Source organism: Daucus carota, chromosome 4 (genome assembly GCF_001625215.2).
Source record: "Daucus carota subsp. sativus chromosome 4, DH1 v3.0, whole genome shotgun sequence".
Lineage (NCBI taxonomy): Eukaryota > Viridiplantae > Streptophyta > Magnoliopsida > Apiales > Apiaceae > Daucus > Daucus carota.
Genome location: NC_030384.2, coordinates 34,915,825 through 34,940,088, shown reverse-complemented (window position 1 = coordinate 34,940,088; position 24,264 = coordinate 34,915,825). Strand labels below are relative to the sequence as shown.

Here is a 24,264-nt window from a genome sequence, read left to right as displayed (position 1 = left end):
ATTTATGGTGCGATGCACATGATTTTTTTTAAAGTGATAATATAACACTCCATCTGTCTCTCTCATTTTTCTTACGATTTTTCTTTTCCACCGCTCGACACGCATTTTGAAACTCATAAAAAACATATTTTTCATATTTTTTTATTTTTATAAAATTTAAACATTAAATTTTTATTTAGAAAAAAAATTGTTCAAACTAATTTTAATATGAGATATTTATAATATTTATTGTAATTTCTATTTTAATTGAATTTATTTTCGTGGTGTACAGAAATCATTTTCTTTTGTAGATGTAACAATATTATTAATTTTAAATTTCATGCTCAACGCACCATATTTTATTATTAATTATATTCGGTATGATACCGAAAACAAAATATGCAATGTCATAACTCAACGGGTCGATCACACCTTTTCTCCTTTTTCTTATCTATAATATCCTCTCATCCACGTTAATATACATCTATCGAACTCTATATTCACAAATATTTATACACGTATTTTACACATTACTTTATTGTATTATTGTCTCATATACTCTGATTTCTATTTCTCTCTCTTCTGCAATTTCACACTTTCCACTGTCATGGAACCTCACCCAGATCTGCCGCCGGCCACCGCGTCGGAGACCCAAATTGTCAACACCAACGTCACAGATGCTGCACAGCCTACCCATCCACCGTATGATGAGGTACAACAGTTTTTGTTGATAAAGTTTTGATTTTTGTTTGTGTATTTGTGTTTCTTGATTTGTAAAGTTTGGGGTTTTATGAATGTTTTGTGGGTTTTGATTTGTGGGGTTTGTTTTGTTTTGTGTCGTGTGTGTTTTTGTAGATGATCACTGCTGCAATTTTGGCTATGAAAGAAAAGGATGGGTCTAGTAGGCAGGCTATTGCCAAGTTTATCGAGAGTGAGTATAAAAACTTGCCGCTGAGTCACGCGAGTCTGCTGACTCAACATTTGAGAAAGATGAAAATTGCTGGGAAGCTGGTGATGAATAAGCATTCATACATGCTTCCTGGATCTGGGGTTGGTCAGTCTCAGGCTGCTGTTGTTGTGGAGGCTTCTTCTGTGGGGACTAAAAGGAAGCCGGGTCGGCCTCCGAAGATTCAGGCGAATGGTGGTGGGGTAGATGGTGTGAGTGGAGGTGGAGTGGGTAGTGTGAATGGGGGTTTGGGGGTTACTGCTCCTTTTGATCCGATTGAGGCGGTGCCGAATGTGGTGCCAATGGGTGAGGTTGATGGTGCGAGGAGTGTTATGGAAGTTACTGCTCCTTTTGATCCGATTGGGGCTGTGCCGAATGTGGTGCCAATGGGCGAGGTTGATGGAGGGACGGTGGTTAAGAGGCGCCCGGGAAGGCCACCGAAAATGCAGGGGGTTGCTGTTGAGGCTGAGCCAATTGCGGTGGCGGAGCCAGGTGTTGGGGAGAAGGTTAAAGTTGGTAGGAAGCCCGGGAGGCCACCGAAGGTTAATAAAGGAACTGGGGTGGTTCCAGCTGGTAGGAGGCCTGGGAGGCCACCGAAGGTTAATAATGAAATTATTGCAGCTGGAGAAGGAGGGTCATTATTGGGGAAGAGAAAAAGGGGCCCCCCATTTAAGAAAACTGGTATGGTGTCTGCATTAATGGGAATGGGCATTGGTTTGAAGAGGAAGCCTGGGCGGCCACCTACTAAGAAGAGACCAATTGGTTCAGTTATGGGTCCGAGACCAAGAGGGCGGCCGCGGAAGGGTTCTGTTCTAAAGCCAAGAGGTCGGCCACGAAAGAATGTAGGTGGAGGCATTGGTAGTGCAATTATCGTGCCTGTTGAGGGGATGGGAGATACTGGCAGACCTTCCAAATTGGCTGTGAGAAGGAAGCCAAGAAAGCTTAGCGGAAAACCTTTGGGCAGGCCAAAGAAGGTAATTTCCTTAAAAAAATATATGGTTAATTTCAGGTTTGATAAATTGCATCTTACTTGCTTTCTTATCAGTCTTAATTATCTTTAAGATGTTGGATTTCAGTAAATGTTTTATGTTATACTACATATCAAAACTCTATTGATATTATATTATTGTTTTACATGCCTACCTTTTAATTATGTTTTTACTGTAAGTTTTATGCATACAACTTCGGTGTCCAGTTTCCTACAAAACTTCCATCTCTCTTTTAGGGTTAGATTTCAAAACTGCGATTGTAAATTTTTGGATTGCTTTTCGAGGGCAGGAAATTTGAGTTTAAAATGTTAGCTCGTGATTACTTATGCACTACAGTGTTATTACTTTTTTGGCGCAAATGTTGCATCCACGACAAGTGTGCGGTAATTGCACGCAAACCAATTCAAATCTTAATCTAACCACTGAACACTATGGTTCCATTTTGTTTATATACAGTCAAAGCTACTTCATACCAACATTTAAAAACTTATACAAGATCTTGTTTTTCTCCCTGCCCTTTTATTTATCTTAATTTGACATTTGACATGGTTTTTTTCTCTTATTTTCCAGTTTTAGTTTAATGCACTTAAAACTTCCAAATATATATTTCACTTTGCACTTAGGTTTTTTGTGGGTGCTTCGTCATCAATTTCATTACTCGATTCTTTATTTTATCGGGTTTTATATCATAGTGCCCACCGTTGTTGCCAAAAACTATCAAATGAGTACCCAATCTCCATGGAGACTCATTTTAGCCACTAGAATCACTATATATATATATCACTGTGTTAACTCTTGAAAAATAATTAACAGAAAACTTAATGGAATCATGATCAGTAGATGATGTGTAGCCACATGGGTCACAAAAAGATCTAAAACTGAAGGTTACAAAGAAGTATAAAAAGATTGTAGCGAACACATCATATGTTTGTTAACTTTTTCATTAGTATTTTTTCAAGATTTAACAAGTGATATATATAGTGATTACAGTGGTTTAAATGAGTCCCCGTGGAGATCGCGTAGTCACTTGATAGTTTTTGATGAGAATGGTGGGCGCTTTGATATATTACCCTTATTTTATCTGCTAAAGTTCAGCTATAGCCTATAGCCCTATTCCTTCCAATATAATAATAACCAACTTTGTTTCTCACACATGAATTGAAAACTCATAATGTCTTTATTACTTGATAAATTTGAAATTATGTGAAGTTTGTGCATTTGGAACTTCATGATTATGTGATCCATTTGCATGCATCTGAAACTTCCAATAGGAAAGAAGTCGTCCCCTTTTGTAATTAAATAATCCCTTAAAGAACCGGATCAAATAGTGCAGGAGATTGTATGATCCTGAAAACTGAAATTTAGAGATAGTCAAAATAGCTAAAGATTTTGTGGTAGTAGAACTTTAGAAGTCTATTATTAATTTATTATATTTGCTGGATGGTTGATACATAAAGAGAAAGTTGGGGCCCTCACGATCTCATATGTTCTTTTGTGTTGATTGAATTTGGCACCTTAAAATTAATGTTCCTCTGTAATTAAAAGAATTAAAACAAAGTTGAGGAATATTTTAGCTTTTAAGACAGCTCCTTGAGTTTGTTTATACGTGTAAATACTTTTTTATAAATAATACATAGGTATGTTTAAAACATTATGTTTTTTGTTGTTTAAAAGAAGAAATTGAGACTACCTTTCTAGTTTAGACAGGAAAAGTAACTGTCTTTTTGAATTGGAACACCACAAACTGCTTCAGAGCTGATCAAAATGCACATATCCTAATGAAGCTGAATATGAGTGCTTGATTATTGCTTTGATGTTCTCACTGCACACAGTAGTATAAACATTTGATTTCACTCGTTACATTTACTTGCCGATTTGAATTATACAGGGTGCATCCCTTCTGGCTATTCAATCCAGTGGCCAAGAGTCGATATCCTTTCAAGAGCTGAAAGACAGAACTACACATTTTGTAAGTTCACATTGACTAAATTTACATTAACAATTTTTTTTATTTGGATTTTTGGAGATGCATGATTGACAATTTGTTTTATGTGTTTCTATCTTTATATGCAGCAATCCAGAGTCAAACATGCTGTGGAAGTTCTAAGGCCTTACTTGAGCAATGAACTTGCTCCTGTTGCCGTAGGGGTGCTGCAAGAGATAGAAGCTCTTGCTTTGATGGATTTGTGTGCACCAGCTGCCGGAGGAGCAATTCGTGGTGAAACTGAAGCAGTAACTGGCACAAATGGTACACCGATGAGTGACCAAGCTGGACCAGTATGTGACCCAGTTGCACCTTTGTCTGCTCAAGGGTCAGAACCTGTGAATCAGATTTAGATTGTCTGACCCAGTTCAGCCTTGTTTGGTGATTCAGTTAAGATGGTCAATATGATTGATATAGTGTTTGTAGAGATAATTGAGGTAGGCCAGGTGCAGGTAGAGGGACCGGATCTGTAAACTTTCAAGACTTCTAAATTGACAAAAACTGTTGTAGTTTATCCTTTTGAAGTTTGTCGTGTGTAGCTATTTTTAATAAGATTTTAGGTCAATCTATCTCCTTAAATGTTTAATTCTCTATCTAATGTCTTTGCTGTGGCAGTTCTGTGCTAGTTCAGGTTTATTAATCATTTTTTGAAACTAGGGGCATGGATAAATTATCTGCGTGTGTACTCTCTGTGTAGGTAGTATCTGCGAGAAAAAAAGTGGGGGTGGGCAGACCTTGATCCCCAAACCTTCAGTAGACTTCATATTGCTTTCATTTACGTGATTAAAATTTATAGTTTCTATACTGTTTTATTTATTTATTTACGGTTCTTTTCACTGTTTGGTATATATATTATACTCTCTCCATCCCATTCAATTGTATACGTGACTTTTTGGCACGCTTTGTAAGACTTTTTAAAGTATAGTTTCATAATATATTTTTAAATTTTTTTTTTCTGAATAAAAGTTCGAGTTTAAACTTTTAGTCAAAAAAAGAAAATTTTAAAAAAATATTATGGAACTATACTTTATAGGAGTGTCGAAATACGTGCAAACAATGGATGTATACAATTCAACGGGATGAAGGAATACATATTTTAAGATATATATAGAAGCCATGCTTAGAGCGGGATATGAGGAGGGTGAAATGTATGCAAACATGATCTTATTCTCAAAGATTAAGATGAGGTGAAATGTGTGCGAACACGACCTTATTCTCAAAGATTAGGAGGAGGTGAAATGTATGCGGACATGATTTTATTCTCAAAAATTATGGGTGCTGTTTTAGTGAAAACCCTCGACAAGATAAAATATTGTATGATATATATACAGTTAAATAACATAATGGCTCATATTTTTAAATATAGGACTCACTTTGTCAAGGAATCCTTTATCATTGAATGATCTGAGCTTTTTCTTCAAATCAAAGTGTCATAATCCTCAAAATTGGAGTCAATACAGCTAATGAAATTCTTCTGTAAACCATGAGACATGGCCATGAGTTTCTTCAAAATGAGCTGACCTAAATCAAGAGACTGAGTCTCAGCCACTCTAATATGCCGTCTTCAATCATTTTTATCTAATGTCATATCACTTGTGAGATGTGAGATTGAAGATTCCCATCTCCAATCTTAATTGATCAGCTTACGTATGACCACCAGGCCGATTTCTCTTTCTCTTACCTCGAATCGATATGTGTTCAAATCTTTCTAATCGAGACTGAATTACATTTGCTTCAAATGTGTGTACAAACGTAAACGCTCTCCCTTATTTTCTTAAAAAATGGACTAACATCTAAAAATGTCGAAAAACAGTTGATAAATGATATGTCATCGTGCTACCACAAACCTAACGCAACAACATACACATTTATGTTGTATCTAATCTACGCTCTTGAACCTTTCTTAATATTCAACACTCAAAATCACATGATAATGCTGACCTATCTGCTAATCAGTAGAATTCCTTCAACCTCAAAGGTAAACTATCATCACACAACACACCAGTAGGAGTCTTCAGATAAGTCATCACGTCGTATTTTGACGCGCCACATTCAAAAAATATCACCATTACTCTTGATGCAACAATTACGTGAGACTAACCGACAGAGTAATATCTTTTTTATCCTGACAATTCATATCAAAGTCCTTCAGAATTCAATATAATCATATAATCCGCCTAATAATTACTAATATTTTAAATATTATTAATTATTCATATAAATTATAAAAAAATTGTTATTTATTAATTTTATAATTTCAAATTTCTTGTTCATGAATTGTGATCAATAGTAGTACACATGAAATATTCTACCTACATAATTGATCAACCGTAAATACACAAGTTTCATATACAAATTATGTCAGCGATCACTTCTAGTGTTACAAACACGAAAACAAAAAATAATAAGAAGAAATGCCACTCAAAATTTCAACGGCTAGGAATCATTTTCCTCACCCTCACAAAGATAAGTATTTGAGTTTCTAAAGGTCAAACAAATAAAAGAAAAGAGAAGTAGATCATATACCACTCCCTGTCATTATCTCTGCGAAAGACTTTTTTCTTTAAAGCCTAATTTGGATAAAAAGATGTAAAGAAAGCTCAACCTAAATGGGCTTGTGGCCTTTTTTCATTAATCAATATATAAACAAAAAGTATATATGAAGTAACGCAATTCTATTGAATCAAAAGATGGGCAAAAACTTTTTGAAGCATATGCCAGGTCATTATCAACAAGCCAGATTCGTTTATCGAGTTCTTGATTTGTAGCCGCTAAATGTTTATATACGTAGTTATTTAAGAACTATATTTTCCCTCCACTCTCTGTCAATGTCAACATCTATTTTCCTAAAAATATATATTAACTCCGCTCAAATGAATCTCGTTTTTGTTGGAATTCCACATTTAAACATCCTAATTTCTTAAAAATTATGTTTTTTGAAGCTTTTTTAAATATTTCGGGAGAGAGTAGAGCTATATAGATTTAAGAATAATTCACATCTTTACAAAAAATAACTCTATTATTTCCTTCGTAATGATCACTGTGCTGGGAACATGTACAGATAAAATAAAAACACAGGAAATATCACATCACCTAAACATTTTTTTAAATATTTCAAATAAAAACCAAATCTTAATATAATAATACTGGCCTAATCTCTATTTTATACACTTCTAGTGATCTACTCATACACAGCTCACAAATTATTTCATGTCAACCTGCCAATACTTGTAGTTATCAACAGTTATTAACAGTGAGAGAGGGAAAGTTGAGAATATTTGTAGAGAGAGAAAGTGGGGTTTCTTTGCTGGGACCTTGGAGATCCTTGTGCCTCAAAAACATTCAAGTGGGTCATATCTCTCTCTCCCTCTCTCTCCTACTCCACTTGCTAGTTTTTGCAGTGTGTGCCTTCCTTTTCTTTTTTCTGAAACTCTTTCCTCAGATGGACACTATTTTTTCTTTATTAACTAGTTGTTTTATGTTTATTCTTCCTCATCTTCACAAGAATATATCATTTTTGTATCTCTTCACCCCACCCAATACATTTTTTATTACATGTTTGCTTACCTTTTTCTTGATTGGTTTTACATTCTAATTAAAAAACCAAACTTGTATGGTGGTTGTTGTATATTTGTGTTTGCATTTATAATATTATTTTCTCAAAACCCATAAAGATTGAAACTTTATTGTTGAAAAGTGTTGAATCTCCTATCTGGGCATCTGGGTATTTTTATTTTTGTGTAGATTATGATGGGGTTTAGTGGAAATGCTTGTTCTTGATTCATGGATTTGATTAGTGTATGTAGAGTGTGTTGGTGTTGACTTGGACTGATTTTTCAGGGTTGGTTGAAATTCTGCTCTTGTTGTTTATGTGTTTATATCACTGAGGATCTCATGCTTGGTACAAGGCAGTGGAAGGGAGTCTTATGGCTAGATTGTTTCTTGTATAGCATTGACTTGAGTAGTTTAGTAACAATATTATGAAGAATCTTTGGAAGAAACTTCACATCGTGTCGAATCAATCTGAAAATGTAGAAGGTTCTACTTCATCAAAGAGCAATAGGTTTGGTGATGTTTCGACACCTGATAGGCTTTTACAGGCTCAGTCCGATATTAATTCTGAGCATAAGGACAAGACATTTTCAGCTCTTTCCGGGTGGTTGAATTCAGTTTCCAATAAACGGAGTCCTAGTCCAGCTCCATCTTCATCTTTAAATGTCACTGGAAAAGAGAGAATTGAGCAGTCAGATTATGTGAATGGTAATGCTCAGGATGTTGTGAGGCCTGACTTGGAGTCTAGCGACTTGAGGGATCCTAGTATTGTAGAAGAGGAGCATCAGATACAACTGGCTTTAGAGTTGAGTGCACAAGAGGATCCTGAAGCAGTCCAGATTGAAGCAGTTAAGCAGATTAGTTTAGGTTCCTTTCCTGCGGAAAATACACCTGCGGAAGTTATTGCATATAGATATTGGGTATGTGCTCTGTCATTTTTTAGCTCATCAAATATGCTTTTTCTCTCTGATAAAAATATGACTTTGAATGTATAGCTTCATGTGCAAACATCTTGTCTAACACAGTTAGTTCTTACCATCACTCGGGGGTCAGGAGTCACGGCCATCTATCTGTATGACCGGTAAAAAACTAAACGAAACATATCACATCTTCAACCTAGTACTTGACCCACAGTGTGTGTGTGTGTGTGTGTGTGTGAGTGTGCGTGTGTGTTTGCCTGAGTTCGTAAGCAAATTTTGAGTATTGCCTGGTAGTCACCAACGTAGAATGTAAATAATCACTGTTCCTTCAAATCTTTTTCGTAATGTTTTTGGGCTTTACAATTTTTATCTTCTGCACAAGATCACACATAGGGGTCTGCACCCAGATCCGTTGTTGATCTACTCTTTTAAAGTACCTTTTTAGCAATTTTTAATTGATAATTCGACTTTTGAGAATCCTAACGGTGGCTGAGTTTTTTCATATTGATATGATGACGTAGTTAATCCTTTTTTAATAAGTATAGTAAATTTCTGCTCCATCCAAGAGCTGCCAAGATTCTAAGCTTTATGCTGCTATCCAGGGTTACATTTTTTGCACTCAAGTTGGAAAATAGTTATAGTTCTTATCTCATTTAATAACATCAGTTCTATTGGAGCCATGTTTCTGAAGTGCCAAGCGACAACAAAGATGCATAAACAGACTCCATTCATGACAATCCTTTTCTAGGTGTACTTCATATCTGCTAACATAAAAATACTGATTAGTTGTGGGTGGAAATAATACGAAGCAGAATAATAACTAGATTCGGGTCTATTGTTGTTCTTACTTCTTACATGTCCTTGGGTCATCATATTCCTTGCTTCTTGATTTTCATAGTATAGTGGAAATGTCCTTGTAACTATTGATTATTTCTGATTGTGGATTTTTTGGGTTTCAGTCCTTATATCTATGTTCAGTTTCCTTTTATGTTCTATTTATATTGCTTCTTCTAGTTTGTTGTAAAACTTGCACACAGTAGTATATTAATTTGGCCATGCTAATCCCCAAAGCTCTTTTAACCTCAACAGAGTTTTTAGTAAAAATTTGCTCGCAGTACTTAGTTGTCATCTATTATCTTTGTACAAGTCATTTGTCTATCTGCTTGACAGAATTACAGTGCTCTTAGCTATGATGACAAGATTCTGGATGGTTTTTACGATCTATATGGTTCTTTGATCAAGTCTACTTCTTCAAAGATGCCTTCCCTTGTCGATCTTCAACAAACACCAGTGTCTGAGAACATCAGCTGGGAAGCAGTTCTTGTTAGTAAGGCTTCCGATTCTAAGCTGTTGCGCCTTGAACAGAAGGCCTCGGAGATGTCTGAAAATTTGAGGTCAGAATATAGCAATTCTGAAGGAACTACTTTGGTACAGGGGCTTGCTGTTTTGGTTTCAGATCACATGGGGGGGCCAGTTGGTGATCCCGATAATATGCTGAAGGCATGGAATAATCATAGTCATTATCTGCAGAAAGATCTCGGGAGCATGGTTTTACCTCTTGGTTCTTTGACAATTGGGTTGGCACGTCATCGTGCACTGTTGTTCAAGGTAAATACCATTTCGGGGAGTTCTTTTTCTGAAGCATTTTTTCCAACACAGTTGTCTTTATATTTTTTATGATTCTTGCTTTTGTCAATCGTATTCTTAAATAGGTTGTTACTTTATAACTTGCTGGACCATTTGCTGATGTTAGTTATTTAGCATTTTAATTCTAAAATTTTGTTGATTCTTTTTTAATTAATTCCAAATTTTATGCTATGAAAAAAATTGACTTGTCCATTAGTATGCATGTGAATATCTTTGTATGACTGTATTTTATGATACCAAACGTAGAGCCTCCAAAATTTAATTTCAATATCTAATATCTTAGTCATAAAATGACATGAAGTTTAATAACCTACATGTTTATTGTTACTGTAATTAGTCATTGAACACCTTTCTACTTCATTTACTTTTTAATCTTAGCTGAGGTAATTTTTGTTTCCTATGAAGTGTTGACTTTTAGCTGAGATTTTGTTAGCAAATATCCTCCCTTCTAAGTTTTGACTGTTATTTGCTATTACTGTTGCAGTCCGTAAAGATTTGAATGACCAAAATCGCAGAAATGTTGAATTTAAATAGTTAAGATTCTGAAAGACTAAATACTCCCCCTTTGTCTCAGGCTTTGTGGTCAAATAGACCAAATTTGTAATACAAATTTCTGAATGATATAATAATAATTTTTTTAAAAAAAAATCAAAATACATATGTTTTTGTAAAACATGTTGTATAAAACTATTTTTATCTATCAAAAGATGCAAATTTTAAAGTAATTTTCAACTCAGTAAAAATTTGGTCAATTTGGCTGAAAATCAAATTGTTAAAGTTAGACAAAATATGGGACTGAGGGAGTTTTTTTAGCGTATAATTGTTAGTCTTTTTGTGTTAGGGAACTGCCAAGTCTATCTCTTGTCCGTAATTTTAAGGTGTCGGGTTGAAATGTGAGTTACAGATTAAAATTATCAAGTGCTTTGTTTTATAGGTTTTGGCTGATAGTGTTGGCGTACCTTGCCGTTTAGTGAAAGGACAACAATATACTGGTTCTGATGACGTGGCAATGAACTTCGTAAGGATACATGGTGCAAGGTTATTATTATATAATATATTTTTTTTACGAATTCTTATACAAGCAAGTTATTATCCAGTTAGTCTCAAGTGTTTTCCTGGGATTATTTTATTGTTTATTTATAAAATGCGAGTTTCTACTATTTTTAAAATGGGTCCAGCCGTCCAGGTTCTTAAAATACATATGTTAACAGCATACATTCAGCGGAAAAAAAGCGTTGGACAGCTTAAACCTAAGTTTTTATGTATATACAGGGGTGCTATAGTATCATTCAACGGAAAATTGCCTAACCCTAGGGTTTTTTACATCCAGCGTTTTCTTTTGCTGGATGTATGCTAATGACATACATATGTTCTGGAAAAGCTGCCTTTAAAATTTACTTGGTCTAAGTTTTTGTCCTGTGATAATTTAAATTTTACAAATAATATGATTTCTGGAAGGATTAAACAGCAGCCTAGCAATCATTAAATCACTAATATAGTGGTTTTACATTGTAGCAAGATGGTCCAAAGCATTGACTATATGTGATGGTATCCGCATCTCATCATGTGTGTGCATCACAAATTTTGTGAAGCTTACGAAAAGCTTGATACCCATTCTAGTTGGACTTGACTTTGTTACATATGACAATTTTGGCGTAATGAAAGCATTCATTAGTATGTACTTACATTATTTTAGTATTTTTTGTATTGTGTAGATCTTTTAATATTTTTTACCCAAATTAAGTACGGATAGTTGATACAGCATCAAGAGTTGACTATCATATACATTTTGGTATACTGAGCCTTAGATAGATTGGTGAAATCTGGGGCAGGAGTAGTATCAATAGCTTGAGTTTGCTCTATCCCTATATTTTCTGGGATTTCCCGCAACTTCTTGCCAAGCTTTAATATATAATCTTATGTTCAAATGTTTTTGTGACAAAAATTCCATTGAACAAATCATTCCAGTTGTCTGTGTGTACAAGTATGTCAGATATTAAGTTTGAATGTTTTGTAGTTTTCATGTCTACTGAAACAATGACTGACATGGATCCAGGGAATACATTATTGATTTGATGGCAGACCCTGGTACACTTATTCCATCAGACACAACAGGACTACATATTGGGTATGAAAATTCTTTCCTCTCTTCTACCTCTTCAGCCGTTGGTTCCTCTGCTACAACTATGGCAAATAGTGGTGATACTAGTTCACATGAACAACCTTTGGAGCGTCAGGCGCCAGAGCTTAGATCCAAAGTTAGTAATATTAATTCTGCAGAAATCAAGCTTGATGACAGAAGTGAATTTGTGGCTTCTACTAATGAGCTATTACATAATAAAGCTGAGAGAGGGTCTAAGACATTGTCAGCTATTCCTGAAAGTTTAGGGAAGGAGACGGTTAGGGGAATACCTCGCAAGTCCAATTATTCTTTTATGCATGCAAGATCTCCTTCTTGGACTGAAGGTGTAAGCTCCCCGGCTGCACACAAGATGAAGGTAAAGGATGTTTCACAATACATGATTGATGCCGCCAAAGAAAATCCACACTTGGCTCAAAAACTTCATGATGTGTTACTTGAAAGTGGAGTTGTTGCCCCTCCAGATCTTTTTACTGAAATATACCAGGAGCAGGTCAATAGAGAAAAAGAAGAGCAGAAGGTCTCGTCTGAAAATGATAAAAGGATTATAACAAGCGACGAGGTTTTGAAAACCGAGGATAAACCTGATCCTATTCGGCCTCGCCTTTTGCCTCCCCTTCCATCCTACAGTGCACTTGCGAAACAAGGTCAATATGGACGATCAGAATCAGGTATCAATGAAGTTGGTGAGAAAGTTCTCTTACAAGCTTATGTGGCTCCCATAAAACACGTGAGAAATGTTCCTGTTGCAGCAGCTGCGGCAGCAGCGGCAGCTGTTGTGGCATCTTCAATGGTAGTTGCTGCATCAAGGACAACTGCTGATACAAATCCCGGACTTCCTGTTCCTGTAGCTGCTGCAGCCACTGGTACAGCTGCAGCTATGGTGGCAACCACGGCAGCTGCTGGCAATCGGCATGAAAATTTGGATGCTAATGAACCAAGTGCTGCTATTCCATACTTTAACCCACTGGGTTGTGCAAGATATAATGAAGATGCTGATGGTACAATCTATGATCCTCAAGGAAGTGGTGACCAGTTGCTTGATGCTGCAAGAGGAAATCCCGAAGGTGAGAGAATATCAGATAGGTCTGCAGGTAATGATAGTACAAGGTCTGACATCTCACTTGATGATATATCGGATTGCGAGATCCTGTGGGAGGATATCACATTGGGAGAGCGTATCGGACTTGGTATAAACATGCACACATTACTGCTTTTTGTCATTTAAACTTCATGCCAGTACATAAGATTTTGGTGTTTGTTGTGTAGCTTACAGCAAGCAGCTAGGTGGTTTTTGTCATTCTTTATTGAAAAAACTATAAATTAAAAAGATATAGCAAAGTGGTATACTCTAAAATGAAATCTAGTGAGTCAGAACTTTAAGGGAAACAATATTTACAATGTTGTTGTTCCTCTATCATTTACCAGAAAAACAAGTTTTGAGATGATTTATGCTATAAGCCCCCACATCTTAGATTATTTTTCTTACACACACATGTATATGGTCCTGGAGAGACATACCTTTAAGTGACAAAAGCTCGATGATAAGTTCTTCGTATTTTTCTTACATCATTCTTTTTTGTGTTCGAATCTCTACAAATATTTATACTCTGCCACCATTTTTGTATTGGTAACTAATGATTTGGTGGATTCATTATATGTAACTTATAGAGAAATCATGATTTTTATGAGAGTTGAGGCACCTAAATGAATAGTGACCGCTGCTGATTCTCAGGCTGGAGAAAGGTTGTGGCTTGTGGGCATATCATTTCTCTAAATTAATATTATGACTGGTTAATATTCCTTTAGACTTTATTCATTAATTCTTTTTTATAGGTTTATGTTGAGCTTACTAGGTCTGATTTATTTTTAATTGACTATAGTGCACAACATTTGTGAACCTTATAGGTTGCTAGGTTATGCTCATGTCCTTCCATTGTTTGGCATAGCTTATCTTTTTTGGTAACTTTAGTTCATCATTTGCTGCAGGATCATATGGGGAGGTCTATCGTGGAGACTGGCATGGAACTGTATGTTCATGTATATCTTTTTCTAGATAAGAGAGGTTTAATTTATGATATGATTTTTGTTACTGTCCTCGACTTTATATTCCTGTAGAAATATTTAGTTTGTTTCGTATCAAGTCAAGGTATTGTAGGCTTGTAAATTTAAAAATACGAGCATGGCCTTGGCTTACATTCTTGAAATATTTTCCCTATGCAAAATGTGGCCCTGTCAACATATATTAGTAATAATTACTCCTCAATCTTATTTAGTTGACTTTATTATCATAAACTATCCATGCAGGTATGTGTAAACTAGTCATCCATTATGTGGACTCCATCTAGCAGTAGTGAAATTAACGAAAGAAACTAACTCCTAGACCAAGCAACATTTTATATGTAATTAGTATTTCTTTTGTGGATGCATATCTGAGGTCTCTATTACGGTCTTGGCTTTCTTCCAAGAGTTAAAAACTTGAAACTACTTCTCTCTCCAGGAAGTTGCTGTCAAGAAGTTCCTAGACCAAGAATTAACTGGTGATTCCCTTGAAGAATTCAGAAGTGAGGTATGATCCTCTAATATACACTCCAGGAAATTCTTTCAATCCTGTATAGATCTGTTAAATTATTCGGTAGAAGTAACCTTAGATATTAGGATCCCTTTCTTGGTTAGGATTAGTTGTATCATATATAAAAGCTTAGTAGATAGAGACTCAGTCTGTATATGCTGATACCTGCCATGTTAGCTAGGGACTCATGTGGACGCCTTTTTGGAAAGCTCTGCTAAATAAAAGACAATACTTACATTTATTGCCAACTTCCAACACTTCTATTTGTATTTATTAATCAAATCATGTATCTGCAACCATATCTTAGTATCATTTTTCAAGTCTCTATACCCTTCTGAACTCGGAAAGCACTATTGTTTCTGTTCCTAAAGCCTATATGGCCATGCCTGTAGCCAACAGGTGGGACATCCATGTAACAAATGAATTTCGTGTCCGTTGCCTTATCGTCATAGTTCTTGACACTGGTAGGTTGGTAAACCATATCTAGTGACTAATATGCATGTACAGTGGAAGTCGGTCGAAACTAAACTTGTAAAATTTTTAGTTGTCTTGCATTCCTGAACAGAATGTTTCTGATACAGTTCTCTTTCTGCATATATTGGTGGTCACTTGTACCACAGTTCTTTTATTGAAATAGTTTCTTTGTGGAATTATGGTCATAGTTGCGAGGTATTGCCTAACTCAGGGGCGTAGCTACGTTAATGGGTGGGGGTCGGGTTCACCCACTGAACCCCTAAATCTTCATATATGTATTATATTGAATTTAAAATTTCTATTTTTGACTCCACTAAAATTTATTTTTGACCCCATTATATTTATATGATATAAAAAAAGTAGATACAATTATGAAATATTATATTTATCCTTTAATAGTTAGCAAAACAAGTTTTTTGTTTTTGATAAATAGCAAAACAAGTTAAAACTAAATAGAATGTACAAATATAATAAATAACATAGAAATTAAAATACAAACAAATTGATTATAACAAAATTTATGATTAAAGTTTCATTTACTATATATTTTTCTATAAAACTATTTTTCGACCCCGCTGAATTAGTATCCTGGCTACGCCCCTGGCCCAACTATACAGTCTGTAAGCTATGAAGACTGCCATGTTAAACTATTCAAGACATACCTAAGTGGCAGACTTCAAAACTGCCATGTAGGCACCTACACAAGCACCTTACCACCTAAGTGGCATCTAGGGTCCAAGCCTTCCCTCGACACTGATATACACTTAAACTATACATTGTCTTCTACCACTCCCTACATTGTTGAGTTAATTAACATATTGTTGCTCATCCTGTGGATCTATGTCAATACTACTTTAGACTTCAGAGATCATAGATGGTTAATTTATGTTATTGTTTTGCTTGCAAGGTTTGGATCATGAAAAGAGTCAGACACCCGAATGTCGTTCTCTTCATGGGTGCTGTAACTCGTCCTCCAAATCTGTCTATCGTAACAGAATTCCTTCCTAGGTATGTCGAAAGTAAATATCTTGATTTTAAATTGGAGGAGATTAAATTCAAGGGTCTCGCTCAAGAGAGAACCAATGCTTAAAATAGAACCATAGAACCACTAAGGTTCTGCTGCGGAACCCTATATTTTTCATAGATTTTCAGGATCTAAATTTAAATACATGGTTTTTGCATCGTTGTGTGTGTTCAAAAGTAATTTCAAAATATAATACATAAATAAGATAGTTTTTTCATGTGCACTTCCGCTGCAGAACCCTAACTAATACTAGAAATAAGATAATGGTTCTAAGGGTTCTCTCCCTAATGGTTCTCTCTAGAACATGACCCTTTAAATTTAATATGGACTTCATAATATTTTAGATATATGTCATTGTGTTATGTATCACCATTCCACACTCATTCTCTAATTAGGAGAGAATCAATATGATAATTTTAGATATTTTTTATATAAAAATAAACCAATATATATACACATTAAAGAAGCAAACACTTGAAACTGGACTAAGCTGAGATCAATGACTGAAATTAAAATTTTAAGGTTCACGTTTAGAAGGAAATAAATTCCTATTGCTATGTACCGTGGTAGACTATAATAATGAGTTATGTGCTGGACTTTATCTTAAATTTTAGTTGCTAATCAAGCAGCAAAGACACTAATTGGTTATATTACCATTTGTTAACTGTTGTCCATTCTTCTTTCACTAATACTATAACTCTTTATACACCAATATGCTAGGGTCAAAATTCATATGTCATGGTTAAACTTATGCAAATATCAGTAGGTATTCATATACTGACAATATGTTGCATTTTATAAAACTACAAGCAACATGTATAGCTCCAAAACGAATCTATCATATCTAGATTTTTTTTTTTGTGTATGTGTGTCTGTGTGTTTATTAACAACAGTTTCTAAGAGTTAAATCCATTCTACTCCTCATATCATGTTTGTAACGTACTTGATTGAGATAATACTATAAAATGATGATTTACATGGCGTAACTTATCAAAAAGACAACAAAATTATACATATATGATGATAAATAACAATATGAAACATGCTATATATGAAAATGAAAAAAAGACCTCTCTTATAATTGCTTACCCTAGAAGTGGACGAAATACACACACTTTCATAGCTTTAAATTGTTTACACAGCTCGAGATATGAAGACTTCTAAAACTCAGAGAAATTCAAACCAAAACCTGATGATAAGAAAGTCAAATCACTCTAGTTAAACGCATATAACAGAATGTGATTTAGAAAAAAAAAAACAAAATATAACAGAATGTCAAAAATGAAACGTGTAATAGCATAAGTACTTAATATTGTAGGGTATTTGTGTATATTTTAATTAAAAAAAATTTGTCATATGAGTACCAACTAGAGCATCTGAAGTTTACGTTGTTCTAATTGGTGAATGTTGTTAATGCAGATAGCAATTGTTAATTTTGGGTTTGAATGGGTAATTAGAAAAAAGTTGGCACCAGTTAATTTTTCACCTTAAAATAAGTTTAAAATGAGAATGACATAATTAAGTTTGACACTCACACATACGTGTAAAAAGAGTCATAGTTATTGGTGATAAATGGTTATGCAACAGTTAGATAAACTCAGGTTATTGAAATGCATAAGTTTTCTTTTTAATGCCTTCCATGCTTGATTACACTAGCTAAAATTTATAAAAATATCCGTAGTTGAACTCTGCTAGAATATAATACAGGATCCTTGTAACTCCTCCAACACCTTGAGGTTCTGAGAGAGCTGGTTACTTAACATGGTATGATATATTGATGATGGCCCCCGGTGATCCACTCAAGGAGTGTCGGTATATATATTATAAGATTAAGATCCTGGTAACACCTTTTAACTCCTTTTGAGGTTTTAAGGGGTGTTTACTTAACAAACTCATATAATTTTGTAAAGTCTATCCTGATGCTTAATAAATGGAATTTCTTTCACTTCTAAATGCCAGACTTTAATTTTGAGCCTCAATTATTCATCTCAGTGTGACTCCATACCAAGTGTTGTGTTTTATTCAACATATAGTGGTTTCCTTGAAACACGCATCAAATGATTGACACTGATAAATTTTAGGCACCTAATATAGTCTTTAAAATTGGGTTGGAGGCTTGCCAGATGTTATGTTTCTATGTTCTGACAGATTTTCATCTGTAGTAGTTCTCTAGCGTCAGAAATGTGCAAAAGTTCTATTGATTTAAACTTAGTGAGAAATACTATGTACTAACAATTGTAGTTAAATCGGGAAATTAAATAACAGTAAGCTCGGTGAGTTCAAATAATACTGAATCAGTGGCCTAGGAATTACGTCAACTATAAAAGTTGTCAATGAAGTGAGCTTCGGGTATCAATGTGGTCCCATTTAAATCACTTAACTCTGTTAATTGTTCTTTTTTCGAGGTTTAGAGTTCCCAGACATGAGAATGAAAGTTTAAAAAATTATCTACTAATCTACACACACACACACACACACACAGATATATATATGTATATATTGTATTTGTGTGCATTTTTCTACTTGTCCTCGGTTTGTATGTTACTGACAAAGCATTTCAAGAATACTTGGAAAGTTGTGGGTGCAGTCCAAGGAATTAGTGTCCAACATTAATAACGAGATGTTACCTACTAGACGGAGAAATAGCAAGCTTTAATAAAGAGATCTAACCTAATGAACAAGTGATTACAAGTGCATCAGTACAAGTATGAAGTCACGACAGATATAGGCATAGTATGGCACAACCTTTCTATTAATTTTTGTAATCAACATATGATCACTTTTAGCGTTTTGATTGAATTATAATATCTATTTAACTTTTTTGTTATGGAATTTTAAGCACTGTTTTGTTTTACAGAGGTAGTTTGTATAGGCTAATCCACCGACCCAACAATCAACTGGATATCCGTAGACGTTTAAGGATGGCCCTAGATGCTGTATGTGCTCAGTCCTTGGTTGACTTAATTCTAGTATTGTTTCAGCTATTGTTAACTAGTAAAATTATTCTACTATCACACTAATCCTATTACATCAAACTTTCAGGCTAGGGGAATGAATTATTTGCACAATTGTACACCGGTTATAGTTCATCGTGATTTGAAATCTCCAAATCTTCTGGTAGATAAGAACTGGGTAGTGAAGGTGAACATCTTCTCTGCCAATCGTAGTGCTAAATGGTAGTTCCTTCTGTAGTCCTTAATGAGTATGTTTACCTGTCAGGTTTGTGATTTTGGGTTGTCGAAAATGAAGAACAGCACATTTCTTTCCTCAAGGTCAACGGCAGGGACGGTAAGCCAATTTTTATAAAGTGTTCTACATATTGTTGCAACTAAATGCTGACCTTCTATCCCTGATTTTAGATGTACTCGTCAGTATAGGAAAGCATGTGGTAGAAACAACTAGAATGCAACCATACATCGAGATGCAAAGTGTTGGGAAAAATTAAGAAAGTAAGAGGAAGCGTTGTCTTAAAAATTTAAACTATTATATGAAATCATACAAGGTAATCATGTACCCTCAAGTTTCTTTGTAGTAAATGCATATGTTGTCTAGAATACGCATGAAATTAAATCTGAAAAAAAGTTTTCATGTGTTGAATAATTTAAGATCCCGTGGGAATCTCCTATGACACCTTAAGGTTTTAAATGAAGTAGTTACTTAAATATGGTACCGGACAATGATATGTAGGAAAGGTACACTGCACTAATATTATCACAGTATACAATCATGGGTTTACGAAGAGGACAATGAAGTTCAAGTAAAAGATTCCGGAGCCAAGATGTCTCTGTAACAACATTAGCAACAGCATGATACTCAGCCTCAGAACTGGACCTGGAAAGAGTGGGTTGTTTTGCTGACCATGATAAGAGGTTGGCTCCTAAGAAAACACAATAGCCTGGAGTAGAATGACTAATTGTCTGGACACTATCCCCAGTCAGCATCCGAATAAGCTGTAAGACCCAGAGTCTGTGAGGCAGATGAGTACATAGTGTCCCTTGAATATAGCGCAGTATTACGATTCATAGCAGAAAAATGTGGTTGACGTAGATCATGCATAAACACTCTTGTTGAACAGCATAACTAATTTCTGGCCAGGTAAAGTTCAAATATTGTAGCACACCAGCAAGGCTACGGTATAGAGTTGGATCGCTGAAAGGTTCACCATATGTGCAGCCTCGAATATAACTATTAATGTTCTTTAATTTTAACTTTGAAGGCATTTACAAAATATGTTTTACTCAAAACATGATTTCGGAGCATTATTCTAGAAGTTGTGGTGCATTTACTAATATAATTTCAAGTTATAAACTACTGTGTAACTTGGAGAAAAAGGGCGGAAAATTAAAGCAGAATATGGACTTTATGATGTAATAAGAGGACCTAATTACTATGTGATAAGTCGTAGGACGAGAAATCAGAATTATAGATTTGATTTTTCCATAATAGTGGTCATAATATAAGGGGATTTCACATAATATTATGTCAATTTGAATATTTAAATTACATTGGTTTTCAAAGTATGGGTCAGTTTGATAATTCTAGTAAGAATCTATTTTGATAGTCAAAGGGGATGCGATTACCTCATTCTGAGGTTAACTGTATTATGTTAAGACTGTAATGCATAGTCTAGTGCAATATTAGTACCAACTACCAAGTAGCAGACTTATTCATTTGTCTTTGTTATCTTGTGGTATTTGCAGGCTGAGTGGATGGCTCCAGAGGTACTAAGAAATGAACCATCAAATGAGAAGTATAGGTTCCCTTTGAGTTCTTGGAGATTTTTAGAAAATTATACCGTGATATTAATTTTTTTTTTTTGAGCTTATGCTGGCAATTGACTTTACAGTTCAACTGGTGCATGACAGGTGCGATGTTTATAGTTATGGTGTAATATTATGGGAACTATGTACTTTGCAACAACCCTGGGGAGGATTGAACCCTATGCAAGTTGTTGGAGCTGTTGGATTTCAACATCGGCGTCTTGACATTCCAGATGACATGGATCCTGCTATTGCAGATATCATCTGCAAATGCTGGCAAACGTAAGTTGAAACTTGACTCTGGTTACAGTGCTTATTGAGTTGGATATTGCCATATTGGTATAATGTATGATTTTTTGCAAACAATATTTCGATGCGTGTTTATGGTATCTACAATGTTCTACATAAGCAGAGAGTGAATAGTTATTTTTTCCCCTAATGTTCCAATGTATCAAAACTGCAGTGATCCAAAGTTACGACCAACATTTTCTGAAATCATGGCCGCGTTGAAGCCACTTCAAAAGCCGATTTCGAGTTCACAAGTGCCAAGACCGCCTTCTGCAGCAAACAGTTGGCGGGAGAAGGAAAAGCCGATTTCTAGTTCACAAGTGTCGAGACTGCCTTCCTCAGCAAGCAGCGGGCAGGAGAAGGGTCAGCCATGATGTATTTAGATGTCAACGAAGACAGAGGGGTAAACAACAGAGCAAGCTGGAAATGACCCCCTGGAAAGCCTTGCAACAGAGGCCAGCATGGGACTGCAGGAACTAAAGCAAGGAACACAATTGTTTGAAGATCACATTGAACGTATACTTCAGTTGACTTGATTGTGATATTTCTTCCATTCTTTGCCCTCTATATTTGGTTTGGTTGTGGCACCGCCCTCAGTGCCATGTATCATCCTGTAAAACATGTTCAAATTTGTTGTAATCAAGGTTTCAAAGTTTTGGGTCTTGGTTTTCCAAGCCATACGAGTTGATTTTGATAACTTATTAGGCCAGCAGATTAATTATATATATCCTGGAAAAGAGTGTTTATCCTTTGTAAGCACCAGCCAAATAACACAATAATGACACATTGTCACTACTATTTCATATTAGCCCCTGCTTTTGCATATACTTTCGATATTCCTTTTTATGTCTCATCAAATGAATGACATTTTCTTCTGGAAACCCTAGCTACTCTTAGCATGATATTGGGGAATCCTATTGCTGTAACTCAAACAAGCATGAAACGTATGTTTGCAAATTTGTCCACAGGTCAAATCGGATATTGAAATAATTGTTGGAGACTCAAATGAGCATGATAACTTATATGTTATTCTAGATCTCCATGAATCTAGGAACGTTTGCCTGCATTGTATTATCGGTTTTTCTATGGTGTGCCCATGGGCACACAATAAGCACAAAATTTGATGGTTTTTCTTTGTTTTGATTGGTTTACACCTCGTTAATAATGATGGTTTCCCTGCATTCACACCAATCACACCCATCAAAACCCACCAAATTTATGAGTTTCCGTGCTTAGCATGTGTCCATGGGCACACACTACACAAACCCTTGTATTATTTGATCCAAGTACCGAAACTGATAACATTCGAGATTATACAGGATTAAATAGAAAAGACTTTTTTGGCTCTCTTTAGCCCTATGTCTCTTATCTCTCAAAGCAAGTCCAAGAGTGCCCTAAAATCATGTCCTAAATCAAAATTTAAAGCATTTGAAGTAAAATGGTGCTCCAACAATGTCCTAATTTTTGAGATTTACGAGACATGTTCCTAACAGGCCGAATAGTCTAAAAAACTATCCAAAAACAAAAAGATGGTTGTCTAGTTGAGAGGCCCTTCAGGCATTTGATGGACCACCCAAGAACTGGCTTGTTATCCTTCCACTGTGAGAAGAGACAGGTGTTCGCTGCTCTGTGGAGCCAGCCTCGCGCAGTGCCCTGTACTTTAGGAGCCATTGCCCTCAAGCCTACGCTAGAGGACCCTAACTCACTTCTCACTTGGAGAGGGCAGGCCAGATTAGCACTCAGATGGCCCAACCGTCAAGACCAGGCCCAACATCCAACCATCCAGCCCTCACTTGAGTTACAGGCTCGCGTTACCAAGCCCAGCTGAACAAGGAGGTTTACTACTCGTCTATATTGTCTTGTTTTGTTTAAAAGTTAGTCGATGTGGGACTGAGAGGCAAATAAAACTAAGCATTGCTTCTTCTTTCATTTAGACATACTCCTCTGAAGATCAATTATCAGTTCCATTAGGACATCAAAATGGTCTCACAACAACCAAAAATGATTCTTAAAAGGAAACACTCCTTACCATCATAATCTCTCGGTAACATTTCTGCAGAATGAAGGTTAGACATGTCGAGATATAAACTATGGATGAGCCATAAGGCACTGCCTTTGTGCTCTCAGATAAGCGTACAAGCTGTTATAGTGGTTCTGGCAAATCCCGATCCATTACTTATGCAACACTTATAAGCAGACTGTCAAAATGTATGCTCGGATCAGGATTACACTAAGTCATTGGATTTGTGACATCTTTCATAAGAACTTGTTTAACATCTTTGTCTGTCTCTGGATCAAACTCTTACAGGAAACTACGAGTTCTGTCTGCTTTGGTATGTACATCAAGAACCCTTGAACATTTTTCTCAGTAGGTTTAGTTTACAATATCAGTGCACCTCCAGGCTTGGATGCAGACACTTAGATATATTAAGTTAATTAACTATAAGAAATAATATGTATATCTAAGTTGATTGTGTCAAGTGAATTAATATTGTCAAGATACAGTGTCCGCTGATCAGTCTCACTTATTTGTTCCATTTATCTGCTTTGTTCAACCTGTGAATGCCTTGTTTGCTTGTTCAGTTCCATGAGCTTTACTTTACTGGAATCCTTGCTCGCAAACATCACTCCAAACCTCATGCAAACTTAACATTTAACATTTTGAACATGTATTTTCTAAGATTGCTGCTGAAACTTAACAAGATCATTATACCAGGCCAGCTTGTTAAAGCATTAACATGCTTTCTATTCAATAAAATAGGATTGAAATCTGCATATATCTTGTCATTCTCACAATTTGCTGCATCCAATCCAGCTAAAAGTTTTGTTGCATTCGTTTCAACTTGAGAGTACAGAGCATCTTTCTATACAAAATCATCACGTGAAATCGCTAAAAAGAAAATATCAAATTTATAAGACAGAAGAGAATGCACAATGACAAATAGTGTACAGTCAGAGCAATTCTGGAAATTGTACCTCTGAATTATTA

At 35.5% G+C, this 24,264-nt stretch overlaps 2 protein-coding genes across 7 annotated transcripts; both read left to right on the top strand.

Annotated features, from left to right (window-relative positions):
* Positions 1-466: 466 nt before the first annotated feature.
* Positions 467-4,491, top strand: LOC108219115 (uncharacterized). Its single transcript, XM_017392402.2, has 4 exons — positions 467-691; positions 835-1,899; positions 3,803-3,883; positions 3,988-4,491. Exons 1-4 carry the CDS (start codon positions 587-589, stop codon positions 4,249-4,251), a joined length of 1,515 nt encoding a protein of 504 aa, XP_017247891.1. The 5' UTR covers positions 467-586; the 3' UTR covers positions 4,252-4,491.
* A 2,608-nt stretch (positions 4,492-7,099) lies between these two features.
* On the top strand, positions 7,100-21,937 carry LOC108218477 (probable serine/threonine-protein kinase SIS8). 6 transcript variants are annotated; one of them, XM_064092289.1, is made up of 14 exons: positions 7,100-7,244; positions 7,739-8,370; positions 9,541-9,978; positions 10,952-11,055; positions 12,074-13,347; positions 14,147-14,187; positions 14,658-14,726; positions 16,111-16,211; positions 19,085-19,163; positions 19,270-19,368; positions 19,447-19,515; positions 20,928-20,983; positions 21,093-21,269; positions 21,451-21,937. In XM_064092289.1, the coding sequence occupies exons 2-14, from the start codon at positions 7,879-7,881 to the stop codon at positions 21,647-21,649; spliced, it is 3,198 nt and encodes a 1,065-aa protein (XP_063948359.1). In that variant the 5' UTR covers positions 7,100-7,244; positions 7,739-7,878; the 3' UTR covers positions 21,650-21,937. The 6 variants fall into 6 exon arrangements, 5 of the variants coding, with proteins under 5 accessions (XP_063948359.1, XP_017246925.1, XP_063948360.1 ...); XR_001806422.2 differs by lacking the exons at positions 7,100-7,244; positions 21,451-21,937 and adding an exon at positions 19,587-19,676 and having other exon boundaries at positions 7,268-8,370; positions 20,928-20,977; positions 21,093-21,160; XM_017391433.2 differs by lacking the exon at positions 7,100-7,244 and having other exon boundaries at positions 7,270-8,370.
* The last annotated feature ends 2,327 nt before the right edge of the window (positions 21,938-24,264 follow it).